The sequence below is a fragment of the Salmo salar genome, chromosome ssa17 (assembly GCF_905237065.1).
Source record: "Salmo salar chromosome ssa17, Ssal_v3.1, whole genome shotgun sequence".
In the NCBI taxonomy this organism is placed as follows: domain Eukaryota; kingdom Metazoa; phylum Chordata; class Actinopteri; order Salmoniformes; family Salmonidae; genus Salmo; species Salmo salar.
This window is the reverse complement of record NC_059458.1, coordinates 35,815,772-35,837,189: the sequence shown is the minus strand read 5'-3', so window position 1 is coordinate 35,837,189 and position 21,418 is coordinate 35,815,772. Positions and strand designations below refer to the sequence as shown.

The following is a 21,418-nucleotide window of genomic DNA, read 5'->3' as shown; positions in this document are numbered from 1 at the left end:
TAAGTCAGATGAATAGACATCAAAATCACTCAACCATCCTAACATAATACAACATGTAATGGTCTTATTTAGTGTTCAATTTCAACTGAACCATGATCATATATGTCATTTGTTTGTCTTTTCAGGTCTTACGGCAAGTAAAACTGTATGAACTAATACATTTTGTCATTACCACCACATTCTGTCTTTACCATCACAGTTCATTATGTGGTGGTAATGACGTGTGGTGGGAATGACATTTTTATGATATTTGGTCATAAATAGCAGGGATTCTAGCATGCTAACTCCAGTTGAACAGCTAGCATACAATATATCCTAAATACACATAATTAAAACAATTTCAAAAATGAACGTAATTTGATGAAATTATAGCCTATTTGGTATTGACCAAATAGACTCCATGACATCCATGTGCTCCACTGTCACTATTCATATCCATGGTAACCAAGTACAAACGTTTGAAAAAAGGTTATTGTCATGTAGTTAATGACACAATACTTAGAGACGACTGTATTAAGTGTAATACATAGAAGAATGTCAAAAGTCTGGGTGTGAGACAGAACAAAAACAGTGAAATCCAGACATGCTGAAAAAAATAATAATAATGTAAGCTGAAAAAGAGTTGAAGGTTATTTTAGTATCTACTTAATGGATGTGAAATAAACAAAATCTAAATTAATATTTTATCTTAAAAATCGAACCCTGAGACACAAAAAGGCCCGTTGTGAAGAGGGCACAACAAAACCTATTCCTCTCAGGAGACTGAAAAGATTTGGCATGGGTCCTCAGATCCTCAAAAAGTTCTACAGCTGCACCATCGAGAGCATCCTGACTGGTTGCATCACTGCCTGGTATGGCAACTGCTCGGCCTTCGACTGCAAGGCACTACAGAGGGTAGTGCGTACGGCCCAGTACATCACTAGGGCCAAGCTTCCTGCAATCCAGGACCTCTATAACAGGCGGTGTCAGAGGAAGGCCCTAAAAATTGTCAAAGACTCCAGCCACCCTAGTCATAGACTGTTCTCTCTGCTAATGCACGGCAAGCGGTACTGGAGCGCCAAGTCAAGATCCAAGAGGCTTCTAAACAGCTTCTACCCCCAAGCCATAAGACTCCTGAACAGCTAGTCATAGTCTGGCTATCCAGACTATTTGCATTATTGCCCCCCCCCCCCCCCCTCCCTCTATGCTGCTGCTACTCTCTGTTATTATCTATGCATAATCACTTTAATAACTCCACCTACATGTACATATTACCTCAATTACCTTGACTAACCGGTGCCCCCGCACATTGACTCTGTACCAGTACCCCCTGCATATAGCCTCGCGATTGTTATTTTACTGCTGCTCTTTAATAATTTTAAACTTTTATAAATGTTTTTCTTCTAAAAACTGCATTGTTGGTTAAGGGCTTGTAAGTAAACATTTCACTGTAAGGTTGTATTCGGCGCATGTGACATAAAATTGTATTTGATCACCCATATTCATCGTACTTCTCCAATTTCAAACCAGTGTGTCTTGTTTATAACGAGACTGTCGCTGTTTGCAAAGAATTCAATCTGAGATGTCATTATGAATCTAAGCATGGTACTTTCAGAAGTAAATGTTCCACCCCAGACATGAGGCTGAAGTCCGACGCAGAATGGAAGGTGGGCCTAAGGAGTGAACACCCTATGTGCTTTGCAGTGGTGATTTTAGCATGCACATATTTTATTATTATTTAACCTTTATTTAACAAGGCGGTTCTTATCGACTTACACAAATCCACAAGGAGTCAGTAGAAACCATATTTGTTTAAACAAGTCAGTCATATTAGCAGTAACTGAGGCTGAATTAACTGTTTAGCTGCCAGATGAGGCTCCGGTGGCTGATAGCCAGGTGTAGTGGTGGTAAGGATTCACTCCATGGTGCTGAAAGGAAAGCTCAAGCTTTATGTTGGACTAACTAAAATTCAAATGGTTTATTTGAGCTGTTCTTGCCATAATATGGACTTGGTATTTTACCAAATCTTCTGTATACCACCCAGTGGCGTAGCTTTAGCTGGTGCAGCCGGTGCGATTGCACCAGGGCCCGCGGCGTACATGAGCCCTGATCTGCGGAGCCACGGCCCCTATGTAATTCAATACCGCCCTACCGTGCCCAAGTATTAATGTCATTTTTGACATGGGTCCATCATGCCCACAATTTGAGAAGATCTTTCTTTAATGTCGGCTAAATGATAAATGATCCCACTGATGGTTTCACCAACAATTTATTTTTTGTCACTACATAAGTCAGCATGATATTTTAGTGTATTGATGATAATAAATCAATACATTTTCTAAATAAAATCATATTTTTCAATAGTTTCAATACCATGTTAAGATAATGAAATGCAATCTGGGATTCATTGTGCAAATACTCTCCAAAGCGTTGTTGTTTTAAGCAACAGTTGAGCTAGCTATCAAGAGACAACGGGCGAGAAAATAAATTGAGAGAATGTCGAGAAAAGAAAATTGTGGATTTAAAAATCAGCAATGTATCAACACAAAAGTGGAACCCAAAAGAGCAAGGCCAAAAATGAGAAAGCAAAGGAGGTATCAAAATGAGTTAAATTAGATTCCTTTTTCAAATGCAGTTCAAGTGCAGCCATTGTTAGCACAAGCAATGTAGCAGGACCAGAAGAGTATGTAGGTTTATCATCACCAGCAGCAGCTTTTAGCGGGTCAAGTGAGCCAAGGCCAAGCTGTTCCATCGTACCAGAAGAAGCAACTTTGACAGAGGAGAATACAGGTTGTCAGGTATCGGCGGATACGACCCTGAGCACAAGCCAGGCCGGACAAGTTTTCCCCGGGCGGGGAGGAAGAGGAGCAGGGCGAGGCTAGAATTGTGGCGGCTGAGGAAACAGGTGGAAGTGGGACAGACGGCCTTTTTACTTATCCAACTGACAGGGGGCATTATGCAACAAATGTGGATGCAAAAGTTAAACAGCACGTTATTTATTAGGCTTGTGTAAGTCTACTGGCCCATTCACAAGAGATGAGGAAAGGCGGTGTTTTTCCTAGTCGTATTACACCACTACAACCAAGGCTGGAATCAAATGACCACGTACATGGCTATGTTATTCGGCCAAGCTAGATTGCGCGTATTGTGAGCCTTGCTGGCTGTTCGGAGATCGGAGTGCCCCTTTCTTCTCTGATGCGTGGGTGAATGGGGTGAGAGATTGGCGCCATCTAAAACCCAAAATAGCATGTCATGAGACATCCCAGATTCACATGGGTGCCTGTTTGGTATATTAGCAATGGAAGCTCAACGGCACTATTGACGCAGAAATGGAGAGAGGCGTGCGTAATTCAGCAAATTTCTGGCGACAGGTGTTGGAGAGCATAGTTAATGTAACTCTCACACTTGCATCATGTAATTTGGCGTTCAGCTGGGGCACTGTGAAAAGCTGGGGCAGGTCAACAGTGGGAATCTTCTCAGTATAATTGAACTGCTGTCATTTTACGACCCAGTTCTGAAAGAATTTTTTTGAATTCCCTGCAGGATCCGTTAACTATCTCAGTCCTCAAATCCAAAATGAGCTGATTTATATCTTAGCCAAGCGAGTGAAGTGTGACAGTCAGGGAGAGATGCAGGAAGCACCATTTTTTTCTATTATTATGGACACCACACCGGATGTATCCAAAGTAGACCAGTTAAACCAAGTTTATCGCTATGTGAGAGTGATAAGGGATGCAAATAATGTCACCACAGATCTGACCATCATAGAGTCGTTTTTGGGATTTCTGGAGACTTGAACATAAACACCTTCGGCAGCATAGAGGATAAGGGCCTGGATATTTCTAAATGTCGTGGGCAGGGGTATGATGGAGCTGCTAACATGAGTGGGGTGTATTCGGGTGTGCAGGCCAGAATATCCAAAAAGGAGCCGCTTGCTGTTTATGTGCATTGCGCAGCGCATCATCTTAACCTGGCTCTCAACGACTCTATCAAATATGTGCCAGAGATTAAACAGTTTAAACAGTATGATACAGTTGAACTGTTATACACCTTCTTCAGGTATAGCATAAAGAGATGGTCAATGTTGAGTGGTATATTTGATTTTGCATCAGAAAAGGAAAATGTAACTCTAAAACGACTGGGTCCCACCCGCTAGTCATCTAGATATGAGTCCCATGCCGCCCTGAGTTACAGATATGTAGACATAATGAAGGCCCTCACCAAGATTGTACTTTTAAGTGACAAGAAGGACGAGGTGGAAGATACAGCAGCACTTCAATTTTAGTCGTTCTGCAGACTAAGGTTTTAGAAAATGTGAAGGTCTTCTCCAAAATGCTACAGGCCAAAGATGCAGACCTGCACAGGGCAGTTAGCCTACTCAAGGACATTGTAGAGGTCCTGTCCGGATTCCGACAGGATTATGAGAAGGTCAAAGTCACTGCAAAGACCCTTGCCGACAAATGGGGAGCTCAGAACGCATTTGAAGACACTCGGAGAAGGAAGGCAAGGAAGGCGAGGCGTCATTTTGATGAGCTATGCGAGGACGAGCGACTGTCTGATGGGGAGAGTAGTTTTAGAGTCAACGTCTTTAATGCAAACCTTGACATCGTTATTCACCAGCTGTCAAACAGATTTAAAAGCCTGCGGGCAACATCGAGTCTGTCTGACTCCATCCATCCCACTACCCTGGCCAACGCAGATGATGATGCGCTCTACTAGATGGCAAGCCAGCTGGCTGAACATTACAGCAAAGATATATCAGCAAGCTTGGGGTGGCAGGTCGCCCTGGCCCTTATGGTTCCCCACTGTTAGATCTAAACTCAGCAGAAAAAGAAGCGTCCTCTCACTGTCAACTGCATTCATTTTCAGCAAACTTAACATGTGTAAATATTTGTATGAACATAAGATTCAACAACTGTTACAAACTTAACAAGTTCCACAGACATGTGACTAACATAAATGGAATAATGTGTCTCTGAACAAAGGGGGGTCAAATTCAAAATTAACAGTCAGTATCTGGTGTGTCCACCTGCTGTATTAAGTACTACCTCCTCATGGACTACATACTACTATCTCCTCCTCATGGACTACATACTACTATCTCCTCCTCATGGACTACATACTACCATCTCCTCCTCATGGACTGCACCAGATTTGCCAGTTCTTGCTGTGAGATGTTACCACACTCTTCCACTAAGGCACCTGTAAGTTCCCGGACATTTCTGGGGGGAATGGCCCTAGCCCTCACCCTCCGATCCAACAGGTCCCAGACGTGCTCAATGGGATTGAGATCCGGGCTCTTCGCTGGCCATGGCAGAACACTGACATTCCTGTCTTGCAGGAAATCATGCACAGAACAAGCAGTATGGCTGGTGGCATTGTCATGCTGGAGAGTCATGTCAGGATGAGCCTGCAGGAAGGGTACCACATGAGGGAGGAGGATGTCTTTCCTGTAACGCACAGCGTTGAGATTGGCTGCAATGTCAACAAGCTCAGTCTGATGATGCTGTGACACACCGCCCCAGACCATGATGGACCTTCCACCTCCAAATCAATCCCGCTCCAGAGAACAGGCCTCAGTGTAACGCTCATTCCTTCGATAATAAACGTGAATCCGACCATCACCCCTGGTGAGACAAAACCGCGACTCGTCAATAAAAAGCACTGTTTGCCAGTCCTGTCTGGTCCAGCGATGGTGCGTTTGTGCCCATAGGCGACGTTGTTGCCAGTGATGTCTGGTGAGGACCTGCCTTACAACAGGCCTACAAGCCCTCAGTCCAGCCTCTCTCAGCCTATTGCGGACAGTCTGAGCACTGATAGAGGGATTGTGCATTCCTGGTGTAATTCGGGCAGTTGTTGTTGCCGCCATCCGGTACCTGTCCCGCAGGTGTGATGTTCGGATGTACCGATCCTGTGCAGGTGTTGTTACACGTGGTCTGCCACTGCGAGGATGATCAGCTGTCCGTCCTGTCTCCCTGTAGCGCTGTCTTAGGCGTCTCACAGTACGGACATTGCAATTTATTACCCTGGACACATCTGCAGTCCTCATGCCTCATTGCAGCATGCCTAAGGCACGTTCACGCAGATGAGCAGGGACCCTGGGCATCTTTCTTTTGGTGTTTTTCCAGAGTTAGTAGAAAGGCCTCTTTTGTGTCCTAAGCTTTCATAACTGTGACCTTAATTGCCTACCGTCTGTAAGCTGTTAGTGTCTTAAACAGGTGCATGTTCATTAATTGTTTATGGTTCATTGAACAAGCATGGGAAACAGTGTTTAAACCCTTTACAATGAAGATCTGTGAAGTTATTTAGATTTTTACAAATTATCTTTGAAATACCGGGTCCTGAAAAAGGGACATTTCTTTTTTTACTGAGTTTAGATTAACTCTAATCATCCTTCTGGAAATCAGACTTTTAAAATCTAGACTAGGACAAGTCTGAGACTATTTTAAACCGTGTCTGAGATAAGCCATTTCAGTTAGTACAGTTTAAAAGTGCAATTTATTCAAGGATTAGGCTCAATCTGTGTCCGCGGGACTGCACCATAGAGTTTACTAGATGAATGAAGTGACGATCCATTCAGACCAGCCTTACTGATTGAACTTTCATAACTACATTTGTGCAGTTGGAAGTTCTTCAGTGATGTGTAATGTCAGAATTCAACACAGCAATAGACTGGGTCATAACTTATGGAGGTCTAATTTATGAAGATAATTTATAGCTGGAACCTGGTTTTACCATGAATAACAGATTTCCCAATCTTCTCCTCCTCTTCTTCATCTTTAATGTTGACATTCAGCTCCGGTGTTTGACTGCAGTCTTCCAGCTTCACTGATGTCATCTCTGGATCCTGCAGTGCAAACTGGGCTCCACTGTCACAATCAGGACCCAGTGACTGTAGGATTGGACTCAGTGTGGAAGGAGAGAGGCAGGCTGGGTTTGTCCTCACTATTAATGTTACCGGCCTCAGACTTAATTCTAGTTGTCCTGTAGTAACAATGAGAAACAGACACAAAAGTTATTGTCTTGACATTTCTGGCACGTTCTTTATTCTCAAAAAATATATTATATTTCTTCTTGTTCAATTATCTAATTCAGTACTTGACTTGGACTGAAATAGGTGCCGGTACTGTTTATATTTAGGTGCAGGAGCTCCACAATACTGTTGAGCTAATATTCTATAAGAGGAACATGAGCTCAAACAGTAGATATTTGAGGTGCCGGTTCTCAGCTCCAGTGAGCTCCTGTCCAAGTCAAGCACTGATCTCATTTCAATAGATCTGGTAGCTAAGCATTGACAACAAAACATTAATTCATTCAAATTAGACAAAGTACCTGCTTTAAATTAGTCTACACAACGTACGTGCACTTAAACTATAGTAGACACCACAAATTCACATAAATGCCGAAATGACTCAAACCATTTCGTACAAGATTGCAGTATGTTTTAGGCAGCACTATGTACTATTTTCCTGAATAACCTTGTCTTCGCTGTGTTATTTCAATCAAAAACCAATAGTATTTCCCGTTCACACCATAGTAACATTTATAAAGATAGAAGAAACAACTGAATGTGTCTGAATATTACAACACATGATCATCATTACATTCAGCTTCAAACCTGTAGTGCGACCATGAAGTTGTCTCTCTGCACCCGCACTGAAGCCCATTGGCGCAAACAGAGTGGACAGCGCCATTTTACCAGCTCGTGAATTTTACACAAAACCAATAACATGCTAAACGAACTCTGAAATCTCAAATAAATGTATTCTTTATTAAAACTACCTTGAGGAAATGATGTACATCCATTTAGACAAACCCAAAGCTTCTAGCTATGTGACTTGTAAAATAGTTGATCACAATCACATGGTTTGACTCAAAAATAAAACATCAAACCTTTACCAAACGTGATAATACCTTAACGGATGTTACCTAGCATGGAATGACATGTTCTTTTGATATTAGGAAGTTTAAACCTGCTATTACATTCCTGCAGTAATAAATAGAAACGGACACAAGGGTTAACATCACAGTTCTGGAGATTTCTTTATTCTGAAGAATGGTGCACGCCTGTCTGGAACTTCCTATTCCCCCACTACCACAGTGAAGCCACAGGTTGAACAATGAGACAGATATTTCACCAGATGTATAAATGTGAAGCATCCTCTTAGCGTTTCCACTCACTACCAAATATGGTAGTGAGAGGAAGCCCACTGGCCGGCAGTGGAAGAAGATGGAACTAGATGGATTTTGGCCGACATTCTGCAATTGTTCTAATCTATGAAACACCTGATCTTACTACAGTTTTCTGTTCCCAAAACTAAAATCTTTTATGAACAGAGTGGACTAAGTTTTGTAGACTTTACCCTTTGCAAATGTTAAATAATTGCATTATTTAGAAGGAACGTAAAGGCGATTTGAGTTATTGCACACGAGAGATTCAGAGGAGTTCCCTAACAGAAATATGCAGATGTGTTGTAGAACGCACCAATAGGATCTCGCTGACTGTGCTTGGCTCTGACCACTATGACTCATCTGTTCCCATTGGAAACGACCGGCTGTGGTCTATCTTGGATTAGTTAAAAAGTGCAACAGTCCATGCATTCAGGGATCCTTGGGATGGCCCTACCCCATTATATGAGAAGGGTGGTGCTTCATTTGAGCCAGATCCTCCAGCACCTCTCAGTTTTGTAGTCTTTCGTTCCAGAACCCATTTGCCAGGATCAGGTAGCCTACCACTTGTGACATTTTTCTGTCCACTGTTTGCAATGTAAAAATCCTAATAAAAGCAATCAGAGTAATTACATTTGGATTCCTCTGTAATTGTCATGCCTCCTAAAAAACGTGAAAACGTGCCTGATATTCTAAGAATGTATTAATGTTGGGCCGTCCCTGGTTTATGGTTTATGCAACATTGTAGCCTATTTAGACCAAGGCGTGGCCATTGCTGTGGTGAGAGAGAAGCACGCCTGTATCTCTCACAGAACTAAAATGAGATTCACTTTCTATGATCTCTCTCCCTCTCTGTGCTGTTATAGACATGAGCCAGCAACTCATCTCTCCAGCATTGCACTTCATCATTTATTTCCTAATAGAATAATAGCTGTGGGAAGTGTGTTTTTATTTATTTTGATTTAACTAGGCAAGTCACAAATTCTTATTAACAATTACGGCCTACCGCGGACTGTAGTGACGCCTCTTGCACTGAGATGCAGTGCCTTAGACCGCTGCACCACTAAGGAGCCCAAGGTGTTGCAGCACTCTGTAGTCTGCTCAGAAAGAAATGAAATAATTCCCAATACTGCACCAGGAGTAAGCCTAGAATTTAGCCACAGAGGATCAATAGCAAAAACATTTTTTAAATGGACTAGTTGTGGATTGTGTGTAGCGAAATCACAAGGCATGTCTACAGTCAGGAACGTGTGGCAAATCTGTCAGTGAACAGCATGCAGCCAAAACAGGCCTTTAGCAATATTTCTAATACAGTCACTGGAAAACACAGGTTGTAAAGCAAATGGATCCTGCTGAAAATAAAATACTAATCTGTCTGTATGTTACCAAGTTATCAACTTCCAAATAGGTCTATTGAGCAAACAGCATTTTTTTACAAAGTAAAGCAAGAGAGAGATAAGCTTTTGGCCGGTGAGTGAGCTGCACATCATTGGGTGAGTCAGTGAAACTGGAAAGCTTGTTTAGGACTATAACTTCCTCCTCATATTGTACAATGTGTTTCTCCTCACACCTGGCCTAGGCTATTGATGGATTAGAAACAAGGTTGTTTTTATTGATCTCAGATTCTCAGTTTGTCAGTGTCAAAGCAGCCTGTCATTTTTGTCATTTTTGAGGTATTAAACCTGGACGACGCGGTGCACAATTGGCCCAACTTCTTCCGGGTTTGGCAGGGGTAGGCCGTTGTCATGACGTTGGCCTGTGGCTAAGGTTTATGACCCCCCATAAATACCTTTCTGTCTCGGCTCTACCGACTCTACCGAAAAGCCTTTGTTAAACATAGAGAGTCTGGGAACATAAAAAGGTGGGGGGAAAGGAACCATGTTTCGGTAATCCAACCAGTTGAAAATATGCGTTGGTACTTAATGAATATGATGTCAGTTCGGTTGTCATCTGAGACATTCTTTTTAATGATAGGATGACATAACTATAATGTGAAGACTTTCCAAGATACAGTTTATCAGATTCACATGGAATTGTTGTGCAATTTAAATGTTGAAATATGAAACTATTTGTGAAAAGATTAAATGTAATTTTAGCTTCCAAATGAGAGAATTGGGTTTTCATAAGGTTAAAGCCCTGCTCACTCAGTGGCCCCGCCCCTGTGAAGAGACATTGGTTGTAAACTATGAAACATGCCCTCTCTCCTACCACTATATAAAGCCTATATAATGTGATGTCAAAAGGGTTCAGATCACCTAAAGAACTGAGCTCTGGTTGAATTTCGACTATACTTTTTTATTTGTATTTTTTTAACCCTTTTTCTCCCCAATTTTGTGGTATCCAATTGGTAGTAGTTACAGTCTTGTCTCATCACTGCAACTCCCGTACGGACTCAGGAGAGGCGAAGGTCGAGAGCCATGCGTCCTCCAAAACACAACCCAACCTAGCCGCACTGCTTCTTTGACACAACGCACATCCAACCCAGAAGCCAGCCGCAATGTGTTGGAGGAAACACCGTACACCTGGTGACCCGATCAGCGTGCACTGCGCCCAGCCCGACACAGGAGTCGCTAGTGCACAATGATACAAGGATATCCCTGCCAGCCAAACCCTCCCCCTAACCCGGATGACGCTGCGCCCCATAGGCCTCCTGGTTGCGGCCAGGGCTCGAACCTAGAATCTCTGGTGGCAATGCAGTGTAGTGCCTTAGACCACTGCGCCACCCGGGAGGCTCAATTTCGACTTTACCAGACAGAATATAGCATGAGCATATAGCATGGCAACTTAGTATGAACTTTGAACTCTTATTCCCTCCAGAAGTGATACCTCCTAGCCGAAAGGACGGGCAAAGGATCTGTTCTAAACAAACAACACCACCAGAGACATCCTTCAGAGGACAAGGAAGAACTGTCGAGCAACACGGCCAGCATCTACGACCAACCTACCGAAGCACAGCTCAGAGTAAATATTTATTGCATTCTCCTTTTTCAAATGGGCGATAATTTAGAATGCATAAGATACTGTATTTATGACAGCATAGCTTCTCCCTTTGTTCCTCAGTCTTCCCGCTCTTTCACTCAAACCCAACCTCCTTTCCTTTGTGTAACCAGCCGTCATGTCGGCTCCGTCCACCAGGGACGTTTTCTGTATGACAATTTGCATTCTGTGTGATTAGTTAGGTATTTAGTAAATAAATAATTAAACCAAATGTTGTATTGCTGATTCAACTTGTTAGCCAGGGTTCGTGAAAATAACCAAGAACTTACCACTTTCAGATCAGACTAAACAAGGTGACGATTAGATATTGACTGCTATTGATGTAAAATATTACCAGATCTTTAAGAGCTTATTCGGAAGATAACAGCTCTATAAACATCCTTTTGTGGTGCCCCGACTTTCTAGTTAATTATCTACCTGATTAGCTTAATCAGGTAATATTAATTACAGAGAAATGATTTTATAGAATAGCATGTCATATCACATAATCCGGCATAGCCAAAGACATGACACCGTCAATCTAAATAAGAATATGTTCTTAATGTACTCTAAGTTGTTAGTGTATGCAACATGATGAACTGACTGGTTTAAATGTGATGCGATTCTTTTAATGAAGTTGATGCCAAAGAAAATGTGTTTTATTATAGTCTAATAGTGTGTTGGGCCACCAGAACAGCTTCAATGTGCCTTGGCATAGATTCTACAAGTGTCTGGAACTTATTGTGTGGAAGCATAATATACGTTTAATATACTTTGTATCCCTCATTTCCTAAAAGTGTTTCCTTTATTTTGTTAGTTACATGTGAACTGGACAGAGTTATCGCTTGAGTCGCAACAAAATGGAATAAAACGTTGCGGACTAAGTTCGGAATGACACAATTTAATGTGTACAATATCTGAAGACCTTCATCACTATTCTGCGAGATTTTCCGTTTTCTAAAAGGACGTATTTGGGTGATTTTTGTGGCGCCTTTGTTTAAGTTTTTTGGGGGTCCTCATACTGCTAAACAAGGAGGAGGAAGTCATTCGCTGGTTGGGGTAAGGTTCTCAAAAACATGTGAAATCACAAAAAGTGTTTGAATTCTTTAATAAAATTAAATTTACATCAAAAATAAAAGATTTGGTTGTAAAATAGGACACTTCTCCTTTAATGGGAGGGAGACTGCGCATGCTTATAACATGTCTCAGAGATTGTTTGAGCTACTACATTCAACATGTGATAGGAACAACTGTCTGCTACAAATTGGTATTGGTATTACATCTGTAAATCAAACAGGCAAGGTGTGACAGATTTGTTGTAAAACAGGAAACTTCTCCTTTAAGTCGTTTTTTGGGGTATCTGTACTTTACTATTGATATTTTCTGGCAACTTTTACTCCACTACATTCCTAAAGAATATATGTACTTTTTACTCCCATACAATTTCCCTGACACCCAAAAGTACTCTCGTTACATTACAAATGGTCGGGCACTACAGCAATATGGCCCAGTTAACACATTTTAATCCCTACTGACTCTGATCTGGCGGGCTCACTAAACACATACTACATTTGAAAATGATGCCTAAGTGTTGGCGTGTGCCCCTGGATATCTGTAAATAAAAAAATAAAACGGAAAAATCATGCCATCTGGTTTGCTTAAAGATGCACTATGCAAAAAATTCCTACATTTCCTGGTTGCAAAAATGTCAGTTGGTTTTTCAATACCGTTGAAACTAATTTCTTTGAAGTAAAAAAAAAAATCATTTGAATATTTGTAGCTACTTTTAAGTAAATACCTGCAGTTAATTTGTGCAATACGTTAGGAGATAAAGAACATTGCGTTCTTATTTCCTCTCCCAACCCCTGATTAGTCGCAAAACAACATTGAATAAAACGTTGCGGATAATGTTCGAAACGGCACAATGTCATGTGTACACCATCTAAAGACCTACATCACTATCCTGAGAGCTTTGCCGTTTTTAATAGGACGTATTTGGGTGTTTTTGGAGCCTTTCTTTGTTTTTTGGGGGGGGCCATACTGCTGAACAAGGATGAGGCAGCGATTTGCTGGTTGGGGTAAGGTTCTCAAAAATATGTGAAATCACAAAAGAAACTCTCGACCATTCTATATATTTTTTTTATTTACATAAAAGTGTGTGATTTGGTGTAGAGGATGGTTGTAACACTTTTGCATTTTTGTCAACGTCTCAGATTATTTTGAGCTAGTACATTCAAAATGTAAATAGGAACATCTGTCTGCTACAAATTGGTATTGGTTTTATCTCTCTAAATCAACCCTGATGCTTGCAGCCATTAGTTAGCTTCAATGTTAAAACTTTAACATTGCTAACTTGCATCAAATGTATATATTTTTATTTATTTTTTACCTTTATTTAACTAGGCAAGTCAGTTAAGAACAAATTCTTATTTTCAATGACAGCCTAGCAACTGCCTTGTTCAGGGGCAGAACGACAGATTTTTACCTCGTCAGCTCGGGGATGAGATCTTGCAACCTTTCGGTTACTAGTCCAATGCTCTAACCACTAGGCTACTTGCCACCCCATATCTACACAAACTGGTTATAAAACTGAAATAAGTTTGATGAATCTAACTACAAAGCAGGACTACAAGCCGTCACAAAAACAAATTTGACCCCAAAAATGTCTCTTACTTCAAACTTCTTCACATGAGGACCAAACTGAGCATATGCACAGTGAGTCACATGATTTTAGCTTGTTCCTGATTGGCGATATTAAGTGTTACAACTATCCTGTGTTACAACCATCCCCGGTCTCCCCTAAAATAGGAAACTTCTCCTTTAAGTAAACTCAGCAAGAAAAAAGAAACATCCTCTTACTGTCAACTGCGTTTATTTTCAGCAAACTTAACGTGTAAATATTTGTATGACCATAACAAGATTCAACGACTGAGACAAACTGAACAAGTTCCACAGACAAGTGATGAACAGAAATTGAATAATGTGTCCCTGAACAAAGGGGTGGGTCAAAATCAAAAGTAACAGTCAGTATCTGGTGTGGCCACCAGCTGCATTAAGTACTGCAGTGCATCTCCTCACGTACTGCACCAGATTTGCCAGTTCTTGCTGTGAGATGTTACCCCAATCTTCCACCAAGGCACCTGCAAGTTCCCGGACATTTCTGGGGGGAATGGCCCTAGCCCGCACCCTCCGATCCAACAGATCCCAGATGTGCTCAATGGGATTGAGATCCGGGCTCTTCGCTGGCCATGGCAGAACACTGACATTCCTGTCTTGCAGGAAATCACGCACAGAACGAGCAGCATGGCTGGTGGGATTGTCATGCTGGAGAGTCATTTCAGGATGAGCCTGCAGGAAGGGTACCACATGAGGGAGGAGGATGTCTTTCCTGTAACGCACAGCGCTGTCATTGGCTGCAATGACCCTCCACCTCCAAATCGATCCCTCTCCAGAGTACAGGCCTTGGTGTAACGCTCATTCCTTCGACGATAAACGCGAATCCGACCATCACCCCTGGTGAGACAAAACCGCGACTCGTCAGTGAAGAGCACTTTTTGCCAGTCCTGTCTGGTCCAGCGATGGTGGGTTTGTGCCCATAGGCGATGTTGTTGCCAGTGATGTCTGGTGAGGACCTGCCTTACAACAGGCCTACAAGCCCTCAGTCCAGACTCTCTCAGCCTATTGCGGACAGTCTGAGCACTGATAGAGGGATTGTGCGTTCCTGGTGTAACTCGGGCAGTTGTTGTTTGTTTTTAATACATTTGCAAAAATTTGTACTTGTTTTCACCTTTTAATACTTGGTATTGTGTGTAGATTGATGAGGAAATGTTTTATTTAATCCATTTTCGAATAAGGCTGTAACGTAACAGTGGAAAAACTCAAGGGGTCTGAATACTTTCTGGAATTCGCTGTAGTTATCCTCTATTCAGGTGTACAAAACCAAAAGTAAAAGACAATAACTAAACTTAGGAAGGGAAAGCATAGAAATATCACAAACAGAACAGATCTACCGCTTCTTAGACTTGCTTTCAATGAGACTGGCAGATCTATAACTCACATTTATATGTGCATTTGGTCGGGTTGCCCAAAAAGTTACATATTGTAGCTTTAATGTAAGGAATTTGATGTATAGCAGTTATTTTTTACTTTTACTCATAACTAACCATTGGTTATGAGTGAAATAATACAGTGAAGACAAGGTTATTCAGGAAAATAGTACATAGTGCTGCCTAAAACATACTGCAAACTTGTACTAAATGGTTTTTGAGTCATTTATATGAATTTAGGAAATCTGCTATAGGTTAAGTGCACTTACGTTGTGTCATTTACAGTATGTGTGTCTGATGTGAATTCATGTTTTGTTTTCAATGTTTAGTTACCTGATCTATTGAAATTAGATAATTGAACAAGAAAAAATTGAATATTATTTTAGAGAATAAAGAATGTGCCAGAAATGTGAAGACAACTTTTTTGTCCGTTTCTCTTTATTACTTCAGGCTGACTCAGATTAAGTCTGAGGCCGGTAACATCAACAGTGAGGACAAACCCAGCCTGCCTCTCTCCTTCCACACTGACTCCAAACCTACAGTCACTGGGTCCTGATTGTGACAGTGGAGCCCAGTTTGCACTGCAGGTTCCAGAGATGGCATCAGTGAAGCTGGAAGACTGCAGTCAAACACTGGAGTTGAATGTCAACATTAAAGATGAAGAAGAGGAGGACAAGATTGGGACATCTGTTAATCATGGTAACAGCAGGTTCTATCTTAAGTTAGACCTCCATTCGTTATTTTTCATTCATTCATTTTGTAAGTCGCTCTGGATAAGAGCGTCTGCTAAATGACTTAAATGTAAATGTAAATGTAAATGTTATGACCCAGTCTACTGCTAGGTTAAATTCTGTAATTGTGACATCACACATCCCTGAAAAACTCCAGACTGCACAACAAAGTTTGTTTTTCATTCCAACTTCCCACTGTACATGAAAAGTTGCTGTATAACTGTTTCATGATGAACTGTTTCAATGAGAAGGTTAATGTTATTTCATGCTACTGACACTTGCATGGTTTGATACCAGTATTGTCAGGAAAATGCAAATCCAGTTAATTGAACACTGAAATTACAGTTATTCTCAATCCTTTGAAAAGAGGACATATGGAATTTGGTTTACTTTCTGAATTAACTCCAATAGAAATGGAATTGATGGTTGCTAACTTGTCATCCTCCACTCACTATCACATAATTTTCACTCCTTTTGCCCCTATTTTGCCTTCAACTCTTATCCACTTTTAGAATTAGTTTTATTCCCTTTTGTATTGAACAGCCTACTGATATGAAGTCATATGTATATCTCATCAACTGACTGGTTCTTCTGATGTTGTTCACACAGGAGACCATGTTGAGACTTTCTCTACATCCAGAGAGCAACAGCAGGAAGATCACAGAGCTAAGAGGTCTCACCACTGCCCACATTGTGAGGAGATTTTCCCAATTCTATCAAAACTAGAAATGCACCTAAAAATACACACAAGAGATCATCTGTATTCCTGTAGTGACTGTGGAAAAAGCTTCAAAACATCAAGGTCTCTGACAGTTCATCAGAGAACACACACAGGAGAGACGCCTTACTCCTGCTCCGAATGTGGAAAAAGTTTCTCTCAACAGAGCAATTTAAAAACACACCAACGTATACATAAAGGAGAGAAGCCTTACTCCTGCTCTGACTGTGGGGTCAGTTTCTCTGGATTGGATACCTTAAAAACACACAAACGTATACATACAGGAGAGAAGCCATATTCCTGCTCTGACTGTGGGAAGACATTTTCTCAACTGGTTCATTTAAATGCACACCAACGTATACATACAGGAGAGAAGCCTTACTTCTGCTCTGACTGTGGAAAGAGTTTCTCTCAACAGAGCAGCTTAAAATCACACCAGCGTATACATACAGGAGCGAAGCCTTACTCCTGCTCTGACTGTGGGAAGTGCTTCCAACATCATCTGCAATAAATGTTCATCAGAGAACACACACAGGAGAGAAGCCTTACTTCTGCTCTGACTGTGGAATGAGTTTTTCCCGATTGAATACTTTAAACTGTCACCAGCTAATACATACAGGACAGAAGCCTTACTTCTGCTCTGACTGTGGGAAGAATTTCTCTCTACAGAGCAGCTTAAAATCACACCAACCTATACATACAGGAGAGAAGCCTTACTCCTGCTCTGACTGTGGGAAGAGTTTCTCTCGACAGGGCAGCTTAAAATCACACCAACGGATACACACGAGAGAAGCCTTACTCCTGCTCTGACTGTGGGAAATGCTTCAAAACATCAGCTGAGCTGAATGTTCATCAGCTAACACACACAGGAGAGAAGCCTTTTTCAGATTAAAACTTTACATTTTGGGTGGATTGACAATGGACCCATGTTTTAAACTATCCTCCTTTTAAATGAAGTCATACAGAGTTGTCTACAATGTCATCCTCCAGAAAAGGCAGATCTAATATTACAGCAAATAATATGGCTAAACTCCAATGTACTGATAGATTTAAAAAAAACTATTTTCTTGTAAGAAATGTGTATAATATCTATGAAGGACTTTGTAAACAAGAACAGTCAAATGATGTCACACAACTAACAACAGCGTATGGAGGTGTATACTCAATACAAGATAACCAACTCATCGTGGCTCTGCCACAAAATTGGAAGAGGCAATTACTAAAGAAATTAAACAATTTGTCTAGTTTTCTCCCATTTAAAAATCAGAAATGGCTTAAAATTATTAGTATAAATTGAAAAATGTATCAGTTTCACTTAGTCAAAATGTTTGACAGCAATACGGTATAAAATGCAAGCAATTTGGGAACAGGTTTTTGAGGTCCCAATACTTTGGCATCGGGTCTACGAACTGACATAACTATTGACACTGCAGTCCCATTCGCTTCGATATAAGCTATTAAACAAAATACTTGTTACAAAAAGAATGCTCAATATATGGGGCATAGAACAGTCAGCCCTGTGCAGACTCTGCCAGGAGGAAACAGAATCAATAGAACAGTCAGCCCTGTGCAGACTCTGCCACGAGGAAACAGAATCAATAGGACAGTCAGCCCTGTGCAGACTCTGCCACGAGGAAACAGAATCAATAGGACAGTCAGCCCTGTGCAGACTTTGCCACGAGAAAACAGAATCAATAGGACAGTCATCCCTGTGCAGACTCTGCCACGAGGAAACAGAATCAATAGGACAGTCAGCCCTGTGCAGACTCTGCCACGAGGAAACAGAATCAATAGGACAGTCAGCCCTGTGCAGACTCTGCCACGAGGAAACAGAATCAATAGGACAGTCAGCCCTGTGCAGACTTTGCCACGAGGAAACAGAATCAATAGGACAGTCAGCCCTGTGCAGACTCTGCCACGAGGAAACAGAATCAATAGGACAGTCAGCCCTGTGCAGACTCTGTCACGAGGAAACAGAATCAATAGGACATATTTTCCGGTACTGTCCATCGGTGGCTCGCTTTTGGAGTCAGGTCCAGGAATGGTTGTGGCGTCATATTATCAGGGTTAAGATGGACCTGCAAACTGTATTGTTAAGGGATCTGAAAAACCACGATCAGTCAATGAGTAATATCATTATACTCTGGGGTAAAGTATTTATTTTTAGGGCGATATGGTAGAAATGTTACAAATAGGGATGTTCAGGACCCTCGAGTGACATCACAGTCAAATGGAGACATGTATTGCCAAGTGAAATGGCACAACACCATTATACTGGAAAAAGTGAGTTAATCTGTGGACATCGGAAGGTTGGAGTTCAGTTTAGAATGAATGGCAATATATGTATAATATTTATTTACAGGTACCGTAGATGTGAGCGAAAATAGCTGTATGTAGCAGTAGAAGTATTGTTGTGTGTTGGTTTACTCCAACCAGGGGAGGGACGGTAGGGTCAACCAGTGACCTAAGCAACTTTGAGCATGGTATGATAGTCGTTGCCAGGTACGCAACTTTGAGCGTGGTATGATATTCGTTGCCAGGTACGCAACTTTGAGCGTGGTATGATAGTCGTTGCCAGGTACGCAACTTTGAGCGTGGTATGATAGTCGTTGCCAGGTACGCAACTTTGAGCGCGGTATGATAGTCGTTGCCAGGTACGCAACTTTGAGCGCGGTATGATAGTTACCAGGTACGTGACTTTTAGCGTGGTATGATAGTTGCCAGGTACGCGACTTTGAGCGTGGTATGATAGTCGTTGCCAGGTACGCAACTTTTAGCGTGGTATGATAGTCGTTGCCAGGTACGCGACTTTGAGCGTGGTATGGTAGTTGCCAGGTACGTGACTTTGAGCGTGGTATGATAGTTACCAGGTACGTGACTGAGGGTGGTATGATAGTTACCAGGTACGTGACTTTGAGCGTGGTATGATAGTCGTTGCCAGGTACGCAACTTTTAGCGCGGTATGATAGTCGTTGCCAGGTACGCGACTTTGAGCGTGGTATGATAGTTGCCAGGTACGTGACTTTGAGCGTGGTACGATAGTTGCTAGGTACGTGACTTTGAGCGTGGTACGATAGTTGCTAGGTACGTGGCTTAGAGCGTGGTATGATAGTTGCCAGGTACGTGACTTTGAGCGTGGTATGATAGTCGTTGCCAGGTACGTGACTTTGAGGGTGGTATGATAGTTGCTAGGTACGTGACTTTGAGCCTGGTATGATAGTTGCCAGGTACGTGACTTTTAGCGTGGTATGATAGTCGTTGCCAGGTACGTGACTTTGAGCGTGGTATGATAGTTGCCAGGTAACCTGGATCCAGTATCTCAGAAACACTTCGGTCATCAGTTGAACGGTGTTTCCTCAGACACATTGGTGCAGCTGGCTTCCGGGTTAAGTGAGAGGATGAATTTTAGAAAAAGCTGTTGCACAGCAACTCACTGCCTTCCTGAAGACAAACAATGTATACGAAACGCTTCAGTCTGGTTTTAGACCCCATCATAGCACTGAGACTGCACTTGTGAAGGTGGTAAATGACCTTTTAATGACGTCAGACCGAGACTCTGCATCTGTCCTCGTGCTCCTAGATCTTAGTGCCGCTTTTGATACCATCGATCACCACATTCTTTTGGAGAGATTGGAAACCCAAATTGGTCTACATGGACAAGTTCTGGCCTGGTTTAGATCTTATCTGTCGGAAAGATATCAGTTTGTCTCTGTGAATGGTTTGTCCTCTGACAAATCAATTGTAAATTTCGGTGTTCCTCAAGGTTCCGTTTTAGGACCACTATTGTTTTCACTATATATTTTACCTCTTGGGGATGTCACTCGAAAACATAATGTTAACTTTCACTGCTATGCGGATGACACACAGCTGTACATTTCAATGAAACATGGTGAAGCCCCAAAACTGCCCTCGCTAGAAGCCTGTGTCTCAGACATAAGGAAGTGGATGGCTGCAAACTCTCTACTCTTAAACTATGACAAAACAGAGATGCTTGTTCTAGGTCCCAAGAAACAAAGAGATCTTCTGTTGAATCTGACAATTAATCTGGATGGTTGTACAGTCGTCTCAAATAAAACTGTGAAGGACCTCAGCGTTACTCTGGACCCTGATCTATCTTTTGAAGAACATATCAAGACTGTTTCAAGGACAGCTTTTTTCCATCTACGTAACATTGCAAAAATCAGAAACTTTCTGTCCAAAAATGACGCAGAAAAATGTATCCATGCCTTTGTTACTTCTAGGTTGGACTACTGCAATGCTCTACTTTCCGGCTACCCGGATAAAGCACTAAATAAACTTCAGTTAGTGCTAAATACGGCTGCTAGAATCCTGACTAGAACCAAAAAATTTGATCATATTACTCCAGTGCTAGCCTCCCTACACTGGCTTCCTGTTAAGGCAAGGGCTGATTTCAAGGTTTTACTGCTAACCTACAAAGCATTACATGGGCTTGCTCCTACCTATCTTTCCGATTTGGTTCTGCCGTACATACCTACACGTACGCTACGGTCACAAGACGCGGGCCTCCTAATTGTTCCTAGAATTTCTAAGCAAACAGCTGGAGGCAGGGCTTTCTCCTATAGAGCTCCATTTTATGGAATAGTCTGCCTACCCATGTGAGAGACGCAGACTCAGTCTCAACCTTTAAGTCTTTACTGAAGACACATCTCTTCAGTAGGTCCTATGATTAAGTGTAGTCTGGCCCAGGGGTGTGAAGGTGAACGGAAAGGCTGGAGCAACGAACCGCCCGTGCTGTCTCTGCCTGGCCGGTTTCCCCTCTTTCCACTGGGATTCTCTGC

General features: G+C 41.9%; 4 protein-coding genes across 10 annotated transcripts in view; 3 read left to right on the top strand and 1 right to left on the bottom strand.

Moving 5' to 3' along the window:
* Nucleotides 1-21,418, top strand: part of LOC106592258 (zinc finger protein OZF-like) — a 510,174-nt gene that overhangs the window by 172,097 nt on the left and 316,659 nt on the right. The window lies entirely within an intron of this gene.
* LOC106574981 (zinc finger protein 2) overlaps nucleotides 1-21,418 on the bottom strand; it is a 348,997-nt gene that overhangs the window by 58,708 nt on the left and 268,871 nt on the right. The gene's annotated exons all lie outside the window — the stretch shown is intronic.
* LOC106575981 (zinc finger protein 239-like) overlaps nucleotides 1-21,418 on the top strand; it is a 237,317-nt gene that overhangs the window by 16,187 nt on the left and 199,712 nt on the right. The window lies entirely within an intron of this gene.
* Nucleotides 16,433-17,528, top strand: LOC106606761 (zinc finger protein 879-like). Its single transcript, XM_045698587.1, is given in 2 exon segments — nucleotides 16,433-17,110; nucleotides 17,113-17,528. Coding segments are annotated over 2 exon segments (798 nt in total). The 5' UTR covers nucleotides 16,433-16,629; the 3' UTR covers nucleotides 17,430-17,528.